The sequence below is a fragment of the Colossoma macropomum genome, unplaced genomic scaffold (genome assembly GCF_904425465.1).
Source record: "Colossoma macropomum unplaced genomic scaffold, Colossoma_macropomum, whole genome shotgun sequence".
Classification (NCBI taxonomy): domain Eukaryota; kingdom Metazoa; phylum Chordata; class Actinopteri; order Characiformes; family Serrasalmidae; genus Colossoma; species Colossoma macropomum.
Genome location: NW_023494785.1, coordinates 16,291,475 through 16,316,211, shown reverse-complemented (window position 1 = coordinate 16,316,211; position 24,737 = coordinate 16,291,475). Strand labels below are relative to the sequence as shown.

Genomic DNA, 24,737 nt, shown 5'->3' with positions numbered 1-24,737 from the left:
AGTAGTGATGCATGTCTTTCTGTTTGTTTGGTCAGTATACTCTGGCCCAGCTTGTGTCTGATAGTCAGCCTTCACCTGATATAGTAAGAATAGTCAGTACTTCATGAGCGTCACAAGATCTTCAGATTGCTTCTTTTGCTGCACATCCATTTCAGATTTCCTGGTGTTTGAGTGAGTGTGCATGTGGAAGTACGATCATGTGGCCATCCCCTTCAGTAATCTCATATCTGTTATAATGATTATGGCTGCACATTTCCTCCACAAAATGGTCGGGTACCTGTCAATCAACACAGCCCAATGAGGCAAAAACTCTCTGAAGTACACGCCTTAACTGTAGAGAGCAAAACTACAGAAAAGAATCCAGTTTCTCTTGCTAGACCAGTTACTATAGGGAGGGCTGGGGACGAGCCTAAGAGGAACATAGACAGAAAGAGGCACAGACAGATTGCCTTAGAGAAACTGTCAGGAAGCCATTCTGGGGAAAACAGAGGGCTGATAGATACTACAGATGGCCACCTGACAAAGATGGATACAGCTAAAAGCAGGTAATGTAGTGTACGCTCAGCAGCTCGAGAGTTCCCAGACGGAGAGGTCTGTCAGTGTAGTGCAGTCACAAAAGATAGTGACTTACAGTAGAGTGTTGAAAACACCGGCTGTTATAATGTTCTGTAACTGAACTGCGTGTGTGTGTCTATATGACAGACAGATACATATAGAGACAGAATTTCCATGTTTTGTCTGGAAAAAAGTAGAAGTACTGACAGTGCAATCTTCAGCGCAGCTGGTGTTTTGACAGGGAGTGATGTCAACCGTGGGAGGGTTGTAATGACTCTTCTGTCTACGCATGTGTGTGAGACTGTGTGGTTGGTGAATCATACATTTGTTCTTTAGTACCAATATGTTCATGTGTAGTTAAACATGAATCATTTCGTATTTATACAGTTTTGTAATGGTGATTTTTTACGGCGAACTAGTTGAGCTACAGGGCTGACCACAAATGTAATACTTTTGAGGCTACAGGCCAGGGGTACTCAAACGTTTTTGTCCTGGGGTGGGATGGGGGGGTTGAAAAGTGCAATGTTTGAATGTTTCAGGTGGGCCAAGAACCAAAAATACAATATTTTATTTCAAATAAAGAAGGTAGGTTTCAAATAGTGTTTTTTAACCTTATTTTATTACTAAATACTTTAAAATAATTCAAATTTTCTTAGTTTTAAGAAAAATACAATTGAATTGTTTTCTATATAGTACTGAGAATATGTTTTTTCCCTCATTAGGTGAAGGTATGGGGTTAGGGTAACTTTCTGGTGGGTCAAATCAGCTTTGGCCAAAGGGCCATAGGCTCTATCATTTGAGAAATTGTGTAACTATGCATGTATAATTAATTCTCTTTTGCTCTGTTACTCTGATGTATGTGAAACATGGGTGTTTATCACCCACGGGCAATGTGTAAGGAGTGTGCTATACTGGCTGGAGTTGTTGGCTTTATCGCTATTGTGTCAAATGTCAGCCTTGCTCACAAGTTCCTCTGAAACTAAGCTGTAGCTAATCTTCCCAAAATGCTGATAGCTTTAATGCCAGTAGGCCAGTGCTGAAATTTATGATAGCTGTGCACTTCCTTTTCCAGATTCAGAGCTATCATCTGTCTCTCTCTCATTGTGACAATGCTGGAAATACCCCAAAACACACACACACATGCACACACACCTTCTGTCTCTCTCTCTCTCTCTCGCTCTCTCTTTATCTCCTTGCTCTTTTTAGCAAATTCCAACCTGATCTAACCTGATCTGATCTGTTCTGTCTTGATTCAACAGCCATTTCTCAAAAGAATTAATTGTGAAAAACAGAAGAAGTGATGCCATGCTCCCCACATAAAGTAGATCTGAATGCTAAGGAGATGGATGGAGAGACAGTGAAACAGAAAGAGGCAGACAAAGAAGAGAGTGATGCTGTGGATGGTTTTTTTGCACAGCATGCAGAGACGGCAATCAGCCACCAGAGGGCAGCAGAAAAACAGCGATCCAACACAATAGGTTATCAGGTACTGTTCTACCAGACTGCAAATTATGATGTGGGGGCAGGCTGTCATAATAATAATGGGTATTTTTTTGATGTTTATTTCCTTGCTAAGCACTTATTTTAATCATTTAGCAATTTATGCAGTATATCTAATTCTGACATCCTCAGAAAAAGAAGCAGAAACTGCCTACAGACTTTTCTACAGTGAGTAAGGGAACATCCAGCAACACCAAATCTAGAGGAGCACTGATGCAGCTGTTTAATCAGGGCTCTGAAAAGACTTCCACTCAGGAGGTATTTAACATTCCTATGTTATCTCTCTGGCTAACGTAGCGCCATCTTTTCTATCACAGTTTTTTCAGATGTTCTTTCTTTTTTATTATTGTAAAATTATACACTTATTTTATTAAAAGCAAAGCAACCTTAAGACAAAAGCCAGGACAATAAAATGAACAGGAAATAAATGGCACTACAACATACAGCTATAAGGTAAAGGCAGATGAGTAGTACTGGGATCAGATCAGCTTTCAATGGATGGACAAGAATGAATATGTTGGGGCAAGGCCTTCCAGAGCTTAGGGGCCACAGAACTCAAGAACCTGCCACCCCAGAAAGGTCATCTAGTTTGGGGAACAACCAACAGTCTAGTGAAGGTAATGACAAGCAGTTTGTAATGTATCTGTGAAGTAGTGGGTAGCCAATGTAACTGGTATAAGGCAGAGGTGATGGTGTGAGTGAGAACAGACTTGAATCTTAAATATATTGCAGTCTATTTGAGATATTTGCAGACAATCGTTACAGTAATCAAGTCAAGAAGTGATAAAAGCATGGACCAGCTTTTTAGCATCTTTTAACCTGAGCAGGGAGCAAGGATGTGCTATATTGTGGAGATGAAAATATGCAGTTTTGGCAAGAAGGTCTATGTGAGTTGTGAAGGTAAGCAAAGGGTCAAAAAATTACACCAACTGAGGAGACTGAACAATCGATATCGAGGGCAAATTTTGACATCTCGGACAGCATATCAGAGCAACTAGGGCAACCTACTTTGTATCTACACTCATTGTCAATTTTATCTGAAACACTTGCCAAATAACTGCTGCATGTTGTAGTTCTACAATTACATACTGAAGTACATCCATTTAGTAAAAAATCAACCAATAATATTAATTGTAATCAACCAGGAATTTTACAAGGCTGAGGTGGCAACCTGAACTGCAGTGACACTGCCATGATAGTGATGTTAGTGAATGTTGTGCTGGTACAAGTGGATCAGACATCCACGTGTAATTACTCATAATCATTACTTAAAGACTACGTACACTCGGGCCCAATCTCATTTCTTATTTTTACCCCTACCCCTTGTTTTTGAGTCACCTTGCCCTTTGGAACTGAGTTACAAGTGTTAGTGGTTGAAATCTTCCTCTGTGAAATGGGACAATCCTCCAATAAAAAAGGACATTACTTCATTAACACTAGCGGTGCTTTGTAGGCGACCCTGCCAGTCTGCAGTGACAGCAGAGGAGCAATAAAGTTCAGCAACCTCGGTTTTTGGTTAGATTTAGGAGTCATGTGTCTTCAAAGAGGGGGACGAGACAGTTATTTATTTTCGCCCACCCCTAATTCATCGATGATATGAATTTGAAGTCCGCTATTCGCCAGCTTCTTGTTCGAATTTTCCCGTTCCACCTTAAACGATTCAGCAGATCTGACGATTGAGGCGCCAGGCCAGGATGTAACCGCTGCACCATTTAAGGTGGAACGGAAAATTTAGCTAGCTACCTACCGAGACCTTAGCACACTACTAGCGACTTTTTTATGAAGAAGAGGACCATAATACATTGCAATTCTCAATACAACGAAATTGAACTAATATACTACAGTGATTATTGTAATTTTCATCTGAGAAAATACTCACATTTTGTGTCTTTCTTTGGTCGCTTGTGCAGCTATCTTGCCGTTTTTTTCTCATAACACTCTGTTTGGAGTGTGCCTCTGAAAAACCTCCGTTTAGAGGGCCATGTAGCCCTAACACTTCGCCCTACACCTCTGTCTCAACAAAAATCGGGACACCTTGCCCCTGGGCGAGAACGCGCAAAACAGAGGAGTAAGGGGTGAAATGGGACACAGTTTGACCACCTTGTTGGTCCACCTTGTAGATGTGAAGTCAGAGACAATAGCTCATCTGATGCTGTGCAGTTTGTGTTGGTCATCTTTAGTGGTCAGTTCCTGGCCTCAGGATGCTGTTGGCTGGATATTTTTGGTTGGTGGACTATTCTGAGTTCAGTAGTGACACAGAATGATCCACCACCCACATAATACCTCCTCTGTGGTGGTCCTGAATGCAGTAAAAAATAATCAAGTGACCAGTGAGTGTATGTCCTGGGAAAATTACACTGAAGTTAGACTGAGCTTATTTCTTGGTACAGCAGCTTCAATCATTGCTCATAAACTTTAATCACATCCTGAGCTGATTCAAGTTAATTAAACATTTATGCTTGCAATTTTCTGAAAACTATTCCAAAACAGTGCCACTTCTAGTAAAATGCCTTTCAAGGACTTTTGGAAGGATGGTGGTGTCAAAAGGGGCATCTAGGATCTAAGGAATCTAAGATATCTCGTTCTAACAAAGAAAGTGAATAAAAGCACCTAAAAGAGCACCTTCAAAAACAAAACAGGCTAAAGTGCCTCTGTTTTTCTGTCTCTCTCTGTCAGGATAGAGGAGTTGCTGGTGGTCCAGAACAGGTGGAGGCACTGAAACAAATTCTGGAGTCATTCCCTGTGCCTGCTGAGCTCAGCTGGAAGTGGGGAGAAGGAGACAAAGCTGACATCCTGGAGAAGAGCTGGATGGACATAGTGCACTCTCACGAGGTATAGACAGATACAGGGGCGAAGAAGAGCGAGAGATAGATATGTGTGTGTGTGTGTGTGTGTGTGTGTGTGTGTGTGTGTGCGTGTGCGTGTGCGTATATATATATATATATAGAGAGAGAGAGAGAGAGAGAGAGAGAGAGGGGGAGGAAGGGAGATCAAGCACATTCTTCTCATGTCATTGGTATGGATAGAAAAATGAGGAAGAAAAAGTGAAAGTGAAAGAATGGAGGAGATCTTGAAGATACTTAGACAAGCTAGGGAACAGACAGATTAGATCAGGGAAAGAGAGAAAACTTTAAATAGAGCAGAAAAAAAGACAAGCAGTCTCAGTTAGTGATATGTTTAAATTGACCTATTTATTTATTTACTTACTTAACCAGAAGAGGCTGTAATGTTGTTTAGGTTATAAATCCTTTTTGAACATTTGGTAAACTGCTCTGACTGAAAGTGTCTGCTTGATGAATCTAAAGTTTACATCATTAAATTAGTAAATTCTAAAAATTGTACAGTTAAGTAATTAATAATTAATGAAGTGTTTCTGTCTCTGCCCAGTCAATGTCAAAAACCCAGAGGCACCAGCAGGAGGCACTATGGGAACTCATCCACACTGAGTTCATTTATATCAGCAAGCTCACCATCGTCAATGATGTAAGATGTTATACTGCTATACTGTACTTCTTTGTGTAGTTACCAGTTATCAGTTCTCACTGATATTTCCACAGCTTCACAGCTGTATACTTCTCCCATATAGCAGGAGTGGAAATCCACAGAATTTTCAAATTCTGTATCAATATCTACAACACAAAAATTAAACTCCTATCTACAACCTTTTTATTTACTGTTAAAAATTGATAATAGTAAAATTGTGGTGAACTTAAAAATGTTTTGGGTGCTATTTTGACAATGCCTTGCATGTTCAAATTTTAAAAATATGTTTTAAGCCAAAACCTTAACTTAAAACTACTGTTAAAAAATCTCAAACATAAGGCAACATATTCATAAACATTTAGCATAGTGAGCATTAAATGCATTAAATGCTTTGGACATCTGGTTCCTATCACCACCACTGTGAATGGATAGAGCATTTCACATCAAACCACTCTGAATGACTTTGTTTACATCTTAAATTATATGGACTGGCAACCTGTCCAGGGTGTATCCTGCCTTCCGCCCAATGACAGCTGGGATAGGCTCCAGCACCCAACCGCGACCCAGAAGGATAAGCGGTTTAGATGATGTGTGTGTGTGTGTGTGATTTAATTATGCAGATTTTGAAAAGTTGATGGAATTCCCCTTTAAGGGTCTTTGTTAAAATGTTGTACATTAAAACAGTTCTTAAACTCAAATCTAGAAGGCCCGCAGCATCTTTTCTCCTCCAGGACCTCTTAATGGGGATTCACTGGGTTAAATCAAGTATAACAGAGCTGGGTAAAATTGGAAACCATACAAAATTGTGGCCCTCTAGGCTTGGCGTTTGGGGAAGTCTGATAACATAAACTTTGAATGACCAAGCTCCTTTATTTTTTACAGCTTGTTCTGGCTGCGCTGAAATATGTTTATCAACATGGATTCCTCCTCGAGGTCTGTATATTATTTTTCAGTCAGTCTGTCTAAATGCTTTTGACATTTTTGCTGGTAAAGCATCAATCGTACTCAGTTCTGTGCTCTGTACCCCTGGCCCACAAAGCGATGCTTATCATATTGTGGTCAAGATGAAGATCAGCCCATCTACGCAGATTTAAGGCAGGGTGTTTCAGCAGTGGTGTGGCAGCTTGTGTATGAAGTTTATTGCTCAGAGTGTCTTTCCGCTCTTAGCATGTTTCTTTCCACTCATTCTCAATAGAATATTCAGTACCTCTCTGAGCACGTACCAGTGGAAACAGGCAATGAATGTTTCTGCTGACGAGGTGGAAAACTGTTATTCTGAGCATGGCTTGAGAGTGTGAAGGTGGGTGGGAGCAGCCCAGTTTGAGATGGTGGCCTTCACTCATCTCTCTTCTTTGTTTTTTGTTTATCTCTTCTTTTCTTACTTCTGTCCAGGTTCCACCAACCCAGCTCTTCTCTAACCTTCCCAGCATCCTCAACGCCCATAAGCTGTTCTGGCAAGAAGTGATGTACCCCATGTTAAAGAAAGTCCGACTGACTGGACAGCCTTTTGACCCTTTACAGCTCGAACCAGGATGTCTGCAGGTATTCGACAAGTGTGAAGCACCCCACTGCATCAGTCATGCACTTGCACTGATAGCCATCTCCTTGACTTCTTCGCTCTCTGATCCTGGATTGTTCTCTCATAGTTTGCAGAGCGGTTCCCTTACTATGTGGAGTACTGCTTGGAGGAGGAGAAAAATGTAGAATTCACACGCAGACAACTGGAAACAAACTCACAGTTCCATGCTTATCTCACGGTACAGCAATCAAAATCAGACCCACTGTGTGTTACTATATTAAGGCTACGTTCCATATTAAGTCACTGCAGTAATGTAGAACAGATTGTAGTGTTGCAATTCTCAAGCGAAGGAGTGGAAGAAAGTGAACCCAGTTATAAGAAAATAGACGATAAAAAGATAAGAATAGACTAAATTACACTGAAAATATATGTTGAACACAAAATTACACTTAAGTCTCAAAGACTAAAGGCACCCATTTTGCCTTTTTTGAAGCTTCCATTCTTTTCAAGAGACTTTCAGTTTTCAGTTTTTCAAAGAAATCTGCAGGAATCTGTTTTCATGCTTCTTGTAAACACAAAGTTCAGTCTTAGGTTGCATTTTCTGCTTCACACAGTCCAAGTAATCCCAGACACATTCAGTGATGGTGAGGCCCTGGGGTGGCCAGTCCATGGTTCGGAGAATACCAGCATCTTCTTTGTTTCTCAGCAGTTCTCAGCAGTGTGCTTAGTTATATTGCTGTAGAATGAATGTCTTGCCAGTCAAATGTTTTCCACAGGGTCACATTGCATTCAAATTTGTTTGTACTTATCAGCATTCACAATGTCTTCAATCAAAAACAAATCAAGCATGTGAGAAGCAGGTGTGGAGCTTGTTTTTTTCTCCTACTTCTCGGTGATGAAAGCTTTAAGTGCTGTTTATTTAATGGGGACAGTTTTGGTGGTCTTCCAGGTCTTGTATGGTTGTTAGGAGTACCATTTTCCCCTTTTGAATAGCTTTGGAAAATCTTGATTTTTAATTTTTTTCCTATGACTTTCCCCTTCCTTGTGCAAGTGGATTATCTTATATCTATTCTTAGAAATATCTCCTTAATTAATTTTAGATGCACAAAAGAAGCACACTTGCAGGGCAGCTAAGATGTGTTTGGGTAGTCATCTGGGTTATATAGTGTCCCTTTGAAAGAGAATATAATGTTAATGACTCCTTTAGGAACAGCTTTGTTGGGAGGGCACAGCTATTACTGGTTGGTTTTAAGATTGTAAGGATGGAAGAGTTAAAGTGACAGAGTAGAGTATCTAAAAGTGAAGAATAGACAAATACTAATAGATTTGATATTATACTTGGTTTTAGAGGTTTTTGTGTAAATTTCTGTTAAACGTAAGTTTCCTGATTTTTTGTAGCACTAAACAATAAATAATGTATTTTAATTAAATAATTAATGGCCATTATGACCGGAAATTAAATAAACAACTTTTGCACTATACTGTACATCATACCGATATGATACAGGTTTTCTAAATTAAGGAGTTATGTTCCCTCCACTGACAAAGATGGTATTTATCAAAGCACATAAGCTTCTTATGAGATGCTTTTTGGCTCTAACTGGTTAGATTTGTACCATCTTTTTAAATGATTCAATAGTCTAATTTTTTGGAATGACATCTCAGCAGTTGTATTAATGTGCTTGTGACAGAGGATTTAGGATTTAGTCACCTATTTAGTTTTCTTCTAACTGGCACTAAACAATATTTTTAGCAGTGTTCATTTTATTTTTTGTGTCAATGTAGCATTACCATTCACTGCACAGTACTGCAAAATATATATACAACAAAACTGACAACTGTTTTACAAACCATATGTTTCAACATGGTGAAATATGTGCATGGGTTTTTATATTTCCATTCTGGGTTCAGTGGGTGGAGACTCATCCACAGTGTATGCGAATGCGACTGGGTGACATGCAAGCAAAGCCCCACCAGAGGATTACAAAGTATCCCCTGCTTCTGAAGGCAATTCTAAAGACCACAGAGGACCCCCACACACAGCGTGCACTCCGTCGCATGGTAGGAGACCTTTCAGAAAACTGCAAAACCTGCCCCTCATGATAAACTAAACCTACTACATCATTTGCATGTACTCTCTCTCTCATTTAGCTGACCAGTGTTGGTGAGTTTCTGGACAGCATCAATGACCACCTGCAATTTAAGGATGATGAGTTGGCTCTCTCTGTCCACTCCCAAAGAATAGAGGGATACGAGATGCAGGGGATGAATGAAGAAATAGATAAGGTAAACACATTACATGACATTGAGCAGCCATCATTCCTCTGCTTGAAAGGCTTCATTGACTGACTATGTGTATCTGCTTCCCAGTACATACAGGAGTTCTGTCACTTTAATTTGACGAGCCCTATCCGAGGGATAGGACCCAAAGTCATACGCAAGCTTCTGCTTGAAGAGACCCTGAAGGTCAGGGGCAGAAAGGACAGCAAGGTAAGTAGTTATAAATTTGAAACAATTGGTCATGATAACTATGAGTAGCACATCAACCAAACAGCAGCTCAACAATCTTGGAGGACATTTTGCTGCTCATTTTTATTTCTTTATTTTATTTATTATTTCTTTTTTATTAGCTGGAGGTGGTGGTCCTGCTTTTCACTGATGTTCTACTGCTGACCAAAACCCAGAAAAAATCAGAGAAGCATAAGGTAGTGCGCCCACCGCTGTCCCTTGAGAGAATACGCTGTGCTGAGCTAAAGGATGGCTGTGAGTTTTAAAACCACTGTGGTTACCATATTCTGCTGAAAAGCTTTTCACCTGTTTATTTAACTCTTTAGGTCCCAACAGAATTGTGGAACACTTTTGGTGATTCCGGCTAATTGAAGAGGTATCTTTAACAAAACGCAGGGATTCAAATCAAAACACAGAAGTGAGTTTAGGGTGGTATTTCACAAAGCAAGATTTCTCACTTAGCCAGACAACTTAACCCCAAGATGAGGACTGTCCAATAGGAATGTCCCTTAGCTCTTTTTTTTTTGGACAGGCAAGTTTCATGGCTAAATTGAGAAATCCTGCTTCATGAAATGCAACTAACAAAGTTCTGCATTTTTGTTTTTAACAATGAAAGTACATACTGTAGCGTGGGCAAAAGAAAAAAACACAGAAGTGGCCATAATTTTGCTGAGAGAAGTGCTCTTTATTGAACACACAGCAAGGAAGGCACATAAAGACAACCTGGGGGGAGGTCACCATAGCCACATGCTGCACCCTTACGGTGACCAACCACCCAATACAAAACCCATACCCCCTAACACAGAACAACACAAGTATACACATAACTATCACTAACAAACTACAACAATGTATAACACAAATAGTCCCTTTGTTGGAGGGCGCACGCTACTATGAGCTTTTGCATGTGGCCACACCCCCAGAGTCTCTCGGTGCCAGCGCCAGCCAGTAGGTACTACAACATTATAAATCACGTCATGCCCATATGTCTAAAGGCTGCAACATTAGTGTAAGAACTCTCTCCTGCAACAATTTCGCAAAGCCTCCCTATTTCTTTGCACTGAATTGAATAGAAGACTTTAGACGGAGATGTTAAGTAAGAGGTAACCAGGGTTATTGGGGATGTGCGACTCATTAAAGCATCCTTTGGCTGGGTGACAGGACTTTAGGTTTAAAATATTGTGTGATCGACAGGGTTGAAGAATCGGCTCCCACCACTCCAGCTGTCGTTGGTCAAGAATCGAGCCGGAGTCCCAGATGAGTCAGAGTCGACTTTTTAAGATTCGACTCTCCATTACTAGCGTTTACACAAACCAAAATCAAAAGTTCTCAGTCACTCGTTTCGTCTGAGTAGCTGACCAACTGAGGCCAACTGGAAAGTGGAAAACAGTAGAGACACCAGGCTGGCTAACCAGCTGATTCATATACCCTTTTTCTGTTAACAGTCCCTATAATTTGACTGAAATTGGTATCAAACACTAAAATAACGTGCCAACTCATCAATAATAAACAAGATTTATGTTTGCCTGCCAGAGTTTTCTTTGGACCGTTATTATGTATTCAGTAAACCAGCTAGATTTTAAACACAGTTTTTCCATGCCGTCGCTGCTGTTTAGGTGAGGTAAAAGACTCCTTTGTCTCCTTACCTGATAAACAGAATGATTGTACATTGTAAATGTCATCAGTGAGGGAATAATCGTACAAAAGGCAAAAACAGTGCAAAAACATTGGCTAAAAAACTGGAATATTCTGATTATAAAACATCTAAAGTGTAAACATATAATGATCGAAAAGGTATTTTGTGTCGAAGGTCACTGTAATAAATGTGTTTTCTTTAATAAATTTACAGTGACATGCAGAGGCCACTGTGGGGTCTAGAGGGTTAAAACAGAAAAAGGCTATTAATTGCCAGATACAGTTGAGGACTAATTCTAAAGTAAAATGCATCTCCAAGAGTCAAAGTTCACCTGTTTAGTTTGAGTGGCCAAACCCCTAAATCTGAATATTAGAGGTGTGTTAGACTTGGTAAAGGGAATTTGTAAATAATGCATGTTCTAAGGTTTAACTTTCATAGACACCTAGCTGCAGTAATTTTGTCAATGCATACAAAGGTAATGTGCTCAGACATCAGTGATAGACAAGACTTGATAATCTGGTTCTAAAAGGGCATTTGCATTATGCAGTGACCCACCCAGGGTGTGCTCCACAGATGTGCCAATACATATGCATCAAACAGTTTCACTTCATTAGAATTGGCAGCAGGAACATGCTTAGGTCAGGCAATTAGGCATAAAGTTTCAATGATTTTTTCACATTAAATGAACATTTTTTAATGGAAAAATCAAATAACCTCATTTTTTAGGCTTAACGCAATTGATTCATTTTATGTAGTGTTATGAGTGAAGTTATTTTGGATGCAGTTCCCCTGTCATGTCTGTTGCACTTCCTAAAAGGGCAGAACAGGATAGAACTGAAATGATCTGCTTCACATCTGCACAGGGTATTACTGTGTATTACTGTGTAACTTCATTTATAGAAAATAATCCTCAGTAGAAGTGGGCAGTATGACAATATTTTATCATATTGTAATAATTTATGTCACAGCAAGATTTTCTGAGCGTATTGTAGAAATTGTCAGTACTTAAAGGACATTGCACAACTGCATGTTTCATTACAAAGATAGCATAATTAGTCCTGATTAACTGGATTTAGTGCACTGCACTGTGTAATATGTTGAATAAAGATCACTGTATTCATAGTTTTTGTCAGTATTTTGTGGCGCTATTGCAAATTATAGCAAATTATAATATTTATCCTAGTGGACACTGATTGAGTGTCAATAAAAGTTTGGATTTGATTTGCATGTGAGTGAAAATTTCTTAAACCTCAAGGTGATTTCCAGCATGCAGACAAGCACATGTTTTGCATCAGAAGAAAACTTTACATGTCTTAATTGCCTTCCTGTATGTCTTTAAATGACTAAAAATGCTTGTTGTGGTTCATTTGAATGGAAAGCAAATCCAGTTATCTAAACTTCAGTGTCATATCATGAGTCAGTGCGGTCTTGCGTGGCATGGCACATAATTCAACCCACAGCAATTTATAATTGAAGTGATAATATCATTATCAGTGCCTTTATCAAAATGATTAGTCACATTTGACATTTTTCTTATGGTGAGCTTCTCACTGGAAGCAAATTTGCTGATGAGTCTTTTATTTTAAAATGTTAAATTAATTTTCTTCAACAGTGTCCAAAATGATACTCGGACAAATAAAACATCAACCTACTTCACGAGTGAGGTTAAATAACAGGCTGAGGCTAAATAGGCAGACTAGCAAAATACTGACTTGTCTTACACTTACATGTTAAACAAGGTCACGTGTCAGAAATGAAGGCTCTTATGCATGAAGGAAAAACATTAAAAAAACTGTGTGTAGGTGTTTGTGGTTAACTAGCTTCCACAACTTTGATCTGCCCTTTCCTAAGAATTAGGCTCTATGGTGAGATGCGTGCTGTGAAAAAGTAATTCTGCATCTGCACCATTAGCACATCCTTAAACACATTACATTAAACTGTTATTTTTCATTGATGGCATTATTTACACACAACAAAATAACATCCATGGCAACCACGGCTTTGATGTTCATTTCATTCTACTGATCTAGATATGAATGTGAATTTATCATATTCATTTTATGTTTTCTCCCTCATCCTTTCTCACAGACTCTTTTGTGTTGGTGGAAGTCAGTGACCTTGGCTGTGCTGTCAGCGTGTACAGCGTCTCTGCCCCCAGCACAGAGAGCTGCACAGCATGGGTCTCTGCTATACATCAAGCCCAGGTAGGTCACTCAACACACATTCACAGTCCACAAGACCCCAGTAAGTGTGCAGCTTACCACATGCTCTTAAACTACCTGAATAAGTGCAGCTTTGTATACCCTTATAACCAGATAAGTCAACAAATAACATATTAACACAAATAGCAACAAATAAACAACAACAAACAAACCAAAAATAGCACTTTAAGCCCAGTTCATTTTTACGAGTCTTAACCCTTCAGGGAAACGTCTTACAGGCATCGCCTGAAGCTGCTGGCTAAGCAAGGAGCGCCATAGGCGGTCCACACGGAAAGCCGACTAGTCTCCATGCTAGGCTTATGCCGAACAGCTAACCCCAAGAGACAAGCTTTTCCTTCCACTTACTTTCCTCCTGTAAACTCATTAACTCATTACAATCTGATGTCTGCTTCTGTGACAACAAACTGGACTAACGTACCTCATGCTACAACTCACTACATGGGAGGTGAGGGAGTCAGTGTGTTTTGCACTGTTTACATGTTGCATTATTTGCATTTATTTACATACTGGTGAAACGGTACTGACAAAACTAACACCGTAAGCAGAATTTTAACTGGTATATCGGATGAACTGGTATATCTCCCACCACTAAGTGAGGTAATTATCACAATAACAATGAATTTCGTCATATTGGCCACGTCTACATCTAAAGGACAAGGACAGAAGGTAAGATGAGTCCTGGACTGTTGTACAACTGAAGTTTTTTTAAATGTAGAATGATCATTCACAGAGGTATCTTGTCAAGCAATCTGATTTTGATATTCAGTTTCAGTACTTGGCTTTATTATGGCTTTGTAACCTTAGTCATTACTGTTGTTCTACAGGAAGCCTTGGAGACCTTAAGGAAAACCCAAAACCAAAGCAAACCAAAGGTGCCCAGTGATCAAGTTGAGTTAGAGGAGTCAGATACACTTCCTTTTCCCAGCACACAGTCCACTGAGGACAGAGAGGAACAACCAGAGGCTCAGACAGAGTTTACAAATGCTTCCTCTCAGATTTCGCCTGGTCTGAAGCTTACAGCTAACCATTTAGAGAGCAGAGAAGATCCACAAGTAGGGAGCAAAGTGCAAAATTCCCACAGCCAAGCAGCCCGTGCAAGTTCCACGAGTAAACAAATGCAAAACAGAGACAAAGAATTTACTGATGAAACAACACAAGATTCTGAAGAAAAACAGAGGAGTGAAAGTAGACATCAGGAGGAGGATGATGTTCTGTCTGGTATGATAAATGAAAGACGAGTTACTTGGAGTCACATAACCACAAACTCCAGTGACATTTCAAAAGACTTAGAGACCAACAAATCAAATGGTCCACATCATTTGTTAGTAGGTGGATTAATGGAAAGTACTGCACCTAGCCAGTCATCCTCAAGCAAGACTGTATTGCAAAGTGGACATAAGCCTGCTGAACCGGCCATCAGCAACACAAAGCACAGGGCATTCACTTCAGTGGAGAGAACAAAGCAACAAGATTTGAATTACCAGTCACAGGAGTCAGACTCATGGCAAGAATCCTTGCAGTCAGGTGAAGAAGGGGAGCTTCTCTCAGAGTCATCAAGGTTCTCCCGGAAATTAAAGTCACCAAGGTTGCGGCGGAAGCGCCCAATGAATTCTCAGCCCTATGCCCCAAGTCAAGGCTCAAGGAGAATGTCAGATGGGGCAGAATCATTAAGGTTGCTACCTGACAGAAATTCCCCCTCAAACTCAGATTCTGATGGTAACAATAGCCTTCGCAGGCCCTCCAATTCCTCTTCCGAACCCCAGGATTCCCACCTGGTGCTCAAGCTGGCCTCCCTGAAGCGGATATCAATAGACCTGCATGCTTTCTCTGAGCCAGAGCTGTTTAATGAAATGCCTCAGAACTCTCTAAAAATACCCGAAATGAAAAGTCAGAGGAGGGCGTCCACACCTGACGTCTACTTAAACACCCAAAGCTTCCAACTAAGTGTTCCACCCAGGCTCTGCCCTTCACCCCCTCCAGGGTTTGACCCTCAGCTACATCCCTCCCCACTCCAGGGCCTACTGGAGAGGGCCAAAGAGAGAGATAGGGAGCGTGGGTTGGCAAAAAGAGACGGAAAGCCAACAGAGAAGAGTGTGAATCCTCTACAGAACCCTATCTATATTTCCAGTTCTCCATCACCATCACCCAGTGAAGGAGAGCGAGAGACAGAGGGAGAAGAGCAAGAGCTGTTTAGACAACAAGGGAAGCATTACTTGCAAATAGAAAGGGAATGCAGCGTGGACGGCCCTGAGAATGAGAGAAGATACAGGTTAGACTGAGCAGTTTTTAAAAACAATTGAAAATAGTTTGACCTCTGCTGAATAGTGCATTGCAGATTCTCATTTCAAGCTGGAATATTTAAATCTGCTTTGTTTTTTGCACTATATATTTTACGTGTTTAGGTTTTTCCCTTGAATACTTACCATATCTCAAAAACGCCCAGTGGAATTATTACTAAAAACTAAAATTGTCCGTTTAGAGGACACTGTTTGTTCCATTAGAAAGAAATGACTATAAATTGAGAGTTTAGCGTGCAAATAAAATACAGCGGTTTCATTTATGTTGTCTTGTTCTTACTGTGCTGCCCTGCCCACACAGAGTTAGCCTTCATGCTGCGTCACTTGAATCCACTTTACACTGCAGAAATCTTTAGTTGTTGTTGAGAAATTTTATACTAAAATGGTCTTAATGGCACATTTTTATCTAAGGGGAGGAAGGAAATGCTGCATGAAGATATACTGCAACTTTTCAATTAATTATTAGTTTACATTAAGTTTATACTGGATTTCTGTTAAGTTCTGCATTGACTACAATGTCTTACTTTTGACATTAAAAACGCTTAATGGCCTGGATTTGGTATATTTTACTGATCTGCTAAAACAATATATCCCCTTCACTCATCTGACACAGGTTTAGTGCACACTTCTAAGATCATACAGAGCTCAGTTGGTGGAAAATAATTTATCTGTATAGCTGGAATAGCATTCCAGAAAATACTAGGAATGCAATGGAATATTTGTTTTTTAAATCCAGATTAAAGACAAAAATGTTTGTTTGTGTAGGCTAGCATGTTCCTAGAATGCTGAGGCTAATTTTCACCTGTTGTTTGTATTTGTCCTGTTATTTTTATTTAGACAGTTTTTATCTTTCCAATGTTTTACTTACATTTCTGTACTTTGAGTACTTTGAGATTTTGTAACTAAAATGAAAAGTGTTTGTAAGTAAATATTATATCTCAGTCTTACTTGTTAAGTAGTGCTATCTGTTTGAGTCAACGATTACCTCTTAGGACAAGCATTCAGAAATGAAATCCTGTTATGTCCATCATCAACACTGTTATGTCTTTGCTCTCACCTTAGCCCTGCGACTCCTCTGGGTGTGAGTGTGGACTGGCCAGGCTGGTGCTTTGATGATGAGGAATTGCGTGAATTCTGGAAGCCTTATGATGGGACAGTAGACTGGTTGGACCACGCCCTGACAGCAGAAGAGCTCCAACAAACTCTAAGGCATGAGGATGGAGAGTACAGTGAGGTTTAGAGCCAAGAGTAGTTGTTGTACATGTTGTACATACAATAAAAGGGCTGTAGCAAAGTGCAGCTGCCTGCAGGCCAGAGTGTAGTAATGCTCTTGTTAGTTTAGAACCATGGTTCTCAGAAATGACCCCATTAAAAATGAGGTTTTAGGTTTGCAGCCTCTCCTGTCTGGACCCACAGCTGAAACACACCGCAGTGACCTTTGTTACAGTTCTCCACATAGTGATATGTCTACTTTACACACTTTTTACCATAAAAGGTAATGAACTGAGCTGCTAAGCTAAGCGGTGCTGCACACTGCCATCAGCTGTGTCAGTTTGTTGCAATTCCCCTTTACGGACACAGTGAATCTCTGCTTTATAATAACAACGTAATATCGAAAGGTGTGGGAGATTATATGGAAATGTTGTCCTCAAAAATATGTTAACAAAGATACAGGTTTATGTGTAATATTTTTCCGATCCTGCAACCCCTCAAAGTGATCTTGACACTATAGACAGACTTTGTTCCCTTATATGTAGATGATTATGTTGTATGATGTGTACAGATGTGAGCATGTTATAATGTGTAAATATGTAGATGTGTAGATGACACAATGTGTGGAGTGTGTCTAGAGTTAAGAAGTGTGAATGAAGCATGTACAACATACAGTTGGAACCAGTCTTGTAGCCACCTTACTTTAAACTCAGAAACTAGTATTTCTAATATATTTTGCATGTCGTTGCTGTATAAAAACTACTGTTCAAAAGTTTGGAGTCACTGCTCAAAAATTGTTCTTTTCAATAATGTAAACTATTTGATTTCAGATGTGTGAAATGAATTCACTATGCTTGTCCTGTGCTATTTAATCGCTTTCAAATTATTGGTAGGAAGCTAGAAAGCTGTAATTAAAATGTAAGCTGAAATGGTAGATGTGTCCAGAATGATGAACAAAGTTGAAGATGATTTAAAAATGACAGAGAACGCTGTGTAAGAATGAGAATGAACTTATATAAATTTAACATCCAGAATGTATCATATTTGAAAAGTGGTTATCAAATCTTAAGGTAGATAACTTGACAAAAAGTGACTGTAAAAATCATTACAGTATAGAATTGACAGTGTATAATAACTCAGAACTTTTTGAAATAAACATTTAACACTTCAAATACTTTTTAAATCTACATTGTGTAAGTCATTATTATATATAAAATAACAAATTATGACTATAACAAGTGATTTAAACATTTGAACAGTAGTGTGTATGTAATGCATATATAAAAATATTAATTATTTATTAGAAAAGTGTATTGTTTATTATAAAAAATAAATATATAAACTTTGTATATACTGTGCTATACACACTGTACAGGAAAACATGTCTAAATAAAAAAAAACAGGTTAATGACTTATGCACTTTATTTTGTAAGTCTTTTTATTTTTGTTGTATACATATACAGTATTTTATTTGTGTTTGTTTATGCAATATCATAAAGATCAGCGTTTAAAAAAATAGTTTTGTAGTTTTACTCAGTCATGGCCTATTTACATGCTACAGTTGTCTGCAAGTGACAAACAAACACACACACATATTCATATATACACTAATAATGCACACAGAGCAAAAGTCAGCCCTCAAAACCTCAACATGAAATCCTCAAAAAGCAGTAAAGAATTCACACAGATGTTAATGTCATATCTGCACTGCAGCTGGCCTTCAGCTCCTTATCTCTCGCCTTGCATCTTTCTTTCCTTTCTCGTTCATTTGCGGCCAGGTGGACAATGGTCTCCATAGCTGGATACTGCATGACCATTTTTCTCTGCAGGGATGGATGGAAGGGAAGATGAGAGAGGATGGTCAAATGATTGTGCCTGTATTATTTGTTGTGTATTCTATCTACTATGTATCCTCTTAAATTGTTGCTAGAATTGTTTTTATGAATTATTATTATTATTATTATTATTATTATTATAATTATTACAATTTTATTTACTTACCCTGCGATGGTTCTTGTACATCTGGAGCAAAATTAGCAGTACCAGCATTAATAGCAAGCTCAGTCCTATCAGAGTGATCACCTTTTTACTGCTTCCAGACTCATTCTGGCCCTTGACAGCACCTGCAGATACAGTCATATATACAGTCAGTTTTACAACCCTGTGGAATGTTTTTTCTATGTAGTATTTGTTGTTAGCATTCAGGCCCCCCAAATGTACGTATACACGTTGCTTAGAAACTAGATTGCTGCAAACTCCAGATGCAAAAATGCAGAACATTAAGGGCAGTTTACTCACTCATCATTTCTTGGTGGTAAGTTACATTTCCCAAAAGCCTCTGCTGGTTGTAGAAACGACACATCCATCCACCCAGATTGTTTGTTTCACCTTTGGGAATGGTAAAGACCTTTGATGTTGACTTTTGTAGAGGGGTCAGTGTATGAGTAGCATTTTCACTGTTGTCCAAACGGAGCCATTCATATTGTGTGACTTGATTGGTGTCACTTAGGTCACAAGTCAAGGTCATTTGACCACTTCTGGATGATCTCTGAACTGCAGTGAGACAAAAAAAAACAATGGCTTAGCAACACTGTTAGAATAGTTTTAATCATTTAGTTATACTTATTTTCAAAGCTGTCAAGTCCCTTTAACCTCCTCAATCTGTAGCAGTTAATGAGGAGCTTTATGATATTCACTGTTAACTAGAGTAACATAAAAAGGGGCTCATTCATTAACAGTTTCTTTTATGTATATTGATCCATGACAACTTCAAGAACTATTTGAATGCTTAAATAGTTCTTTGCATGACTAAATGGCTCTTCTTGATGGATACCTGTTGTAGATGGTTCCTTAAAGAATGTTATTTAAAGCTTTTAAAACAGCTGTGCTGTTATTACAATTTGGATAACTTTTTGGTATTATATAGAACCCTTTTTGCTAAGGGTTGGCAGTTGAGGTTGGTATACAGTCCCAGCTGTCCAGTTGGCATAGAAAGTGTCCACTTTCTACTCACCTTGAGCAATGACCAGCTGAATGTTCCTCTCAACTGACACTCCCTTCCCATCGGCACTCTTCATCTGTCCAGAGCACTTGTACATGCCTTGATCTGCCTCCTCCACGCTCTCAATGTAAGCTGACTTGTCCCACTTTGTGACTGCAGGGCTGGAGGAAATCTTGAAAGATGGAGGGAGTGAAACAGGCAGGCTAGTTGTAGTAGACACTTTCTTCCAAGCAGCGTCTGAAATGTCCCCATCAGAGAAGATGCAGGGCAGGGTGACGGAAGACCCCACCTCAGCATACGCCACTGCAGGATTACCCTTAGGGTTTAAGATTCCTGAGAGAGAGAGAAAAAGAAAGACAGAGAGAGAGAAAGAGAGAGAGAGAGTAATTAACCATTGTAAAGTTCATGACTCCTTCAACTACAGACTTAAGGCTAGTCATGTATTTATCTTAAGGCTTATTATTCAGTAACTACTATGAATTACTCTGTGACATGAAACTCCAATATAAATTATATATTATTATTATAATATAAAGGCTGTGGGATTGAAATGTGGACCCACATTTAGGCCCTTGCCGTTTAAGGGGCTAACCAACAAATCCACTTGACAAATATGGTATAAATATGGTACTGTTTAGCAGCAAGTACTTAGCCAATGTGAAAAAATCATCACCTTTGACTTGCAGTGATGCAGATGCTTTTAACTGTACTTCACTAGACGCTCTTCTCCGAACCAGGCAACTCCAGATTCCAGACTCCTTTTGAGACACATTAGAACGTTTCAACATCTGAATGGATGTCTGAGAGGGCTCCTGTGAACCATTCAGTTCCCATGTCGTTACTATGCTGCCTGGCTGTGGAGTGATGCTGCAGGTAATCGTCAGATCATTGCCCTCCACCACTTCAGCGGGACTGAAGGACACTGCAGGGAAATGGTACCATGAGACACTGAAATGAACTCAATCCAGAGCTGAACCAGAATTACTGACAATTCTGGGATTAAGCATATCAATAGCTCTTTCCTCTCACACTCAATTTCCTTTCATTAAATAGTTTATGCAAACTGAAGTGCATCAGCCAGTGTAGGCTGATTCTTTCCTCCTATTGCCACATGCATGTCATATTTTAATTACTGAAATACATGAAAACTATTTTGCGGTCATGATATTAGCATTTATTCATTTTACTCATAACCCATAATGACCCTCATGCGGAAATGTGTGGTAATATTGCATATAAAAAGGTCACGGAAAACATTAACACTGAATCAACTGCATTCATCTGAAATAATCCCCCTCTGCCCACCTAACTCTGCTGCATCGCTGACATTTCCATCAGCTTTTATTACTCTTTTTTAAACATTCTCTCTCTGAAAAAATGAAAAAATAGTATAGAGCTGGAAATTTCATAAAGTTTCTGCTCACTGTGGCCTGTGCGAGTGTGCTGTGGGGGGTGCATTACCTCTGACAACTCGGAGCATGACCTTGACATTCACCGTGTTGCCTTCTACAACACAGTAGTACATCCCTCCATCCTCCTCCCTTACTCCCTCAATATGAAGACTGTAATCCCCCTTTCCAAAGTTTGGCTGGGGACAGTGAGCACGTGGACCTCTCCCCACTGGCCGGAACTCGAGGCCGCTCCTGTCCCTACGCCATACTGTCTTCAGCTCGCTGAGAGGGAAACAGCAAGCAAGGAAGTGAGCATTTACTCTAATCCCATCAATGTTTAAACATTTCTGCATAATAAAGTGGTTGAGATGTAAACAATCAGTCAGAGCAGTTCAGTGAGCAGTAGTGGTGATAGGAACAAGACATCTGAAGAGTTTAAAGCCTCTAAAAGCTCCCTCACAGAAAGTTATTGCATGTAATGGTAATAAATATGGTGCCTGTCATTTTTAAAATCCATCTACCACTATTTAGTCATTATCAACATGACATGTAAAAATTCAGAAGATATGTGGAGTTTTACTGGTCATTTTGAATGGTAAATAAAATGGCTATATTTGTGTTTTAGACACTGTGTGCCATGGTTCATATCATCACCTCTGTGAACGAAATCCAACTAGTCTGAACATCTCTACTGAATTGAGATTTGAACTGAATGACTGAATTATGCAGAAACTTTGAAAAATCTGTTAGACGAACAAAGATTCAGATATCTTTTGGGATAGAAAAATACATGTTGGGAAGGGCAGATGGCTCTTACTTTCCAATAGCCTTTTTCCAGTGCACTGCAGATGAATGTGCATTGAAGGAGGGCACCACACATGGCAACACTGCCACTGAGCCGCTCTCCACAAACACCTCCTTCTCCTCAGACAGGCAGCCTGCAGGAAACATACACACGCTGATATCCTGCACACAGTGCCCACTCTTACAAAGTCCTGCTTCACAAGCATCCTCTCACACACTTCTATTAAAGATTATATTTAAAGATTATGTTAAGACTCTGCTTTCAATATGTATATTTTTGAATGAGAAGAATATCTCACTCACACTTACACTAATTAAAACCAGCTGATACCAGACTCATAAAGATATTAGGACTTACATGAGATAGCCAGGGATGTTGCTAGAAGAATCAGAACCTGCACCTTCATGTTTGATTGTGCTATGTCCTTCTTTGAAGTGGAATGTGTTTTCTTTAATTATCCTAAGAGATCTTTTTTCTTCTTCTTTTTCTTGCCAAAGTCTCTGTTCAACTGCTGCCAAGTGCTCAACCACTTACTTATAACCTCTCTCTCTCTCTCTCTTTCTCTCTGTGATAGTGTGTAGTCTCTGGTCTGAGTATGTATATTATGATGTGGGTGGGGGATGTGGCACTGTAGGTGATTCCTCTGCCTATGTCACATGACTTCAAAGACACAGACTTTGTTCATTTATGGTCTAACTGACGCACATCGGAAAATGCAAGAAAGAGAGAGAGAGAGAGAGAGAATTAGCAGATACCCACGGATTCTCCTGTCTCCCTCTCTTCTGCTCTCCACCTCTCTCTCTCTCTCTCTCTGAAGTGTTTTCTAATACGAAAGTATGTCATGACTTTGAAGAAATGGAAAAAAAGGTTGCTGTTGCAAAACAACACTACTCTCAGGTTTTATTCTAGGCACCCTTTCCTTGCATGCAGGCTAGGGTTACTGAATAGGTGATGCAATGCAACACTTGCAAAAACACTTAAACATTAAAGCATCCAGTCTGCCTGCTGGCTGCAATGAAGTTTGATTTCCTTGAATTTCAGAAGAGTTAGAGTGCGCCACAATGTCATGCATTAAGGTGTATTAAGTCGTCCTCCAGTCCCAAAGTCGTCCTGCACGACCTCACACCTGAGTCATATCATTGGCTTATTAATGACCCTGTTTTGAGCTGCTTCAAATATGTTTTGAATAGGGAAAACACAGTGCAAATACAGTGAAAACTATGCAAGAAGGTCCAAGACTAGAACAAAGAAACACTAGCTCATGTATTTTAAAGTCAGCGTAACTAACCCTTGTTAACTCTAGTCCCTGGTCTTGTTAAGCACGACTCATCATGTGGTCATTTAAAATAACAAAATCTTGTTCCACAGTCTTCAGTCAAAACGTACTGACTTTTGCCCCCCTCTAAAACGTCTTCAGAGTTTTGGTTACATCACTGTGCACCGAAGGGTGGAGAAAAATAATATTAACCAATAATATCATGTTCCACCTCCTGCTCCCACCATCCTCACCTATCATTCCTCTGTGACTGCATGGCCACAAATTGTATATTTATCTGACCAAATCACACATTGGACTGTGCAAAAAATGAATGGCACATAAGCAAATTGTTTAAAGCTATTTATCTGGGCAGTAAATATATTGTGCTTGTGTAAAACACTGACCTGCACACAAGAGGCCTGTTGCTATTGGTCAAGATGGTTGTAAATTGTAATTGGTTGGCACATTTAATTTTAATAATGTTTAATTAATCATTTCCAATAATAGTCTATTTAAAATTGTTTAATCTTCCATTTGTCATTTTTTCATATGGACAAAGCAGATTTAATAAACTGAAAAATTAATACTAAGTAGAGATATAACTTCTGAAATTCTTCTGCAGCCCCCTTAGCACACCCCTGCAGCCTCCAGTTTGAGAACTGCTGAGTTAGAACACAGGTGTGGTTCCAGATTTCTCCTCGATGCCCCCAGCCATTGCATAGATTTGTTAAATTCAATCAGCAGCACACCTGACTTGAATTTGATTAGCCAAACCGGACAACTACGATTAATACTGGCTGCCATAAACACAACAACATACATATCAAATCACTTCTTACTGTATTCATGTTATTTGAACACTCACTGCCCAGATAAATAGCTTCTTAAAACTGATTTTCTCAAGTGCTTAACACTTTTGCACATTAGTGTATAAGGCTCAAGTTTTGAGGATTGGGGTTTTTTTTGCATTTACGCAACTCTGGGAACATCAGATCTGCAACACATTAAGACAAAAAGACAGATTTGTTTCATGAGGGCCAGCTAGCATGCACAGACATCACAACAGCAAGGATGACAATGACCTACTAGCCTAGTTTATTATTAGAAAAGGAGCTACCCATTAACCACAACCTAAAGTTTAAACTGATGTTGCTGCTGGTGGTGGACAAATGTTCCATCAGCAATACGATATATGAAACAACATCACTCAGCAGGGGAGAAGCTACTTGAAGCTGTTTAACTACCTAAAATAGCCATGTTACATTTACCTTGCATTACGTAAATAGCATGCTACGTAAGTAGCAAAACTCCTTAGTTCTCTGTACCACCTATTTGAAGTCACAAATGACC

The 24,737-nt window shown here is 39.4% G+C and overlaps 2 protein-coding genes across 2 annotated transcripts; one reads left to right on the top strand and one right to left on the bottom strand.

Annotated features, from left to right (window-relative positions):
- Positions 1-393: 393 nt before the first annotated feature.
- Positions 394-18,347, top strand: plekhg6 (pleckstrin homology domain containing, family G (with RhoGef domain) member 6). Its single transcript, XM_036584473.1, has 15 exons — positions 394-545; positions 1,815-2,041; positions 2,188-2,313; positions 4,732-4,887; positions 5,443-5,538; positions 6,421-6,471; positions 6,931-7,080; positions 7,185-7,295; positions 8,969-9,118; positions 9,209-9,343; positions 9,428-9,547; positions 9,688-9,820; positions 13,290-13,405; positions 14,248-15,692; positions 16,783-18,347. The coding sequence occupies exons 2-15, from the start codon at positions 1,856-1,858 to the stop codon at positions 16,958-16,960; spliced, it is 3,153 nt and encodes a 1,050-aa protein (XP_036440366.1). The 5' UTR covers positions 394-545; positions 1,815-1,855; the 3' UTR covers positions 16,961-18,347.
- Positions 18,147-22,917, bottom strand: LOC118817643 (limbic system-associated membrane protein-like). Its single transcript, XM_036584486.1, has 8 exons — positions 22,487-22,917; positions 22,142-22,262; positions 21,395-21,606; positions 20,607-20,855; positions 19,946-20,266; positions 19,231-19,485; positions 18,934-19,055; positions 18,147-18,755 (listed from the first exon to the last, which is right to left on the bottom strand). Exons 1-8 carry the CDS (start codon positions 22,533-22,535, stop codon positions 18,612-18,614), a joined length of 1,473 nt encoding a protein of 490 aa, XP_036440379.1. The 5' UTR covers positions 22,536-22,917; the 3' UTR covers positions 18,147-18,611.
- Between the last annotated feature and the right edge of the window lie 1,820 nt (positions 22,918-24,737).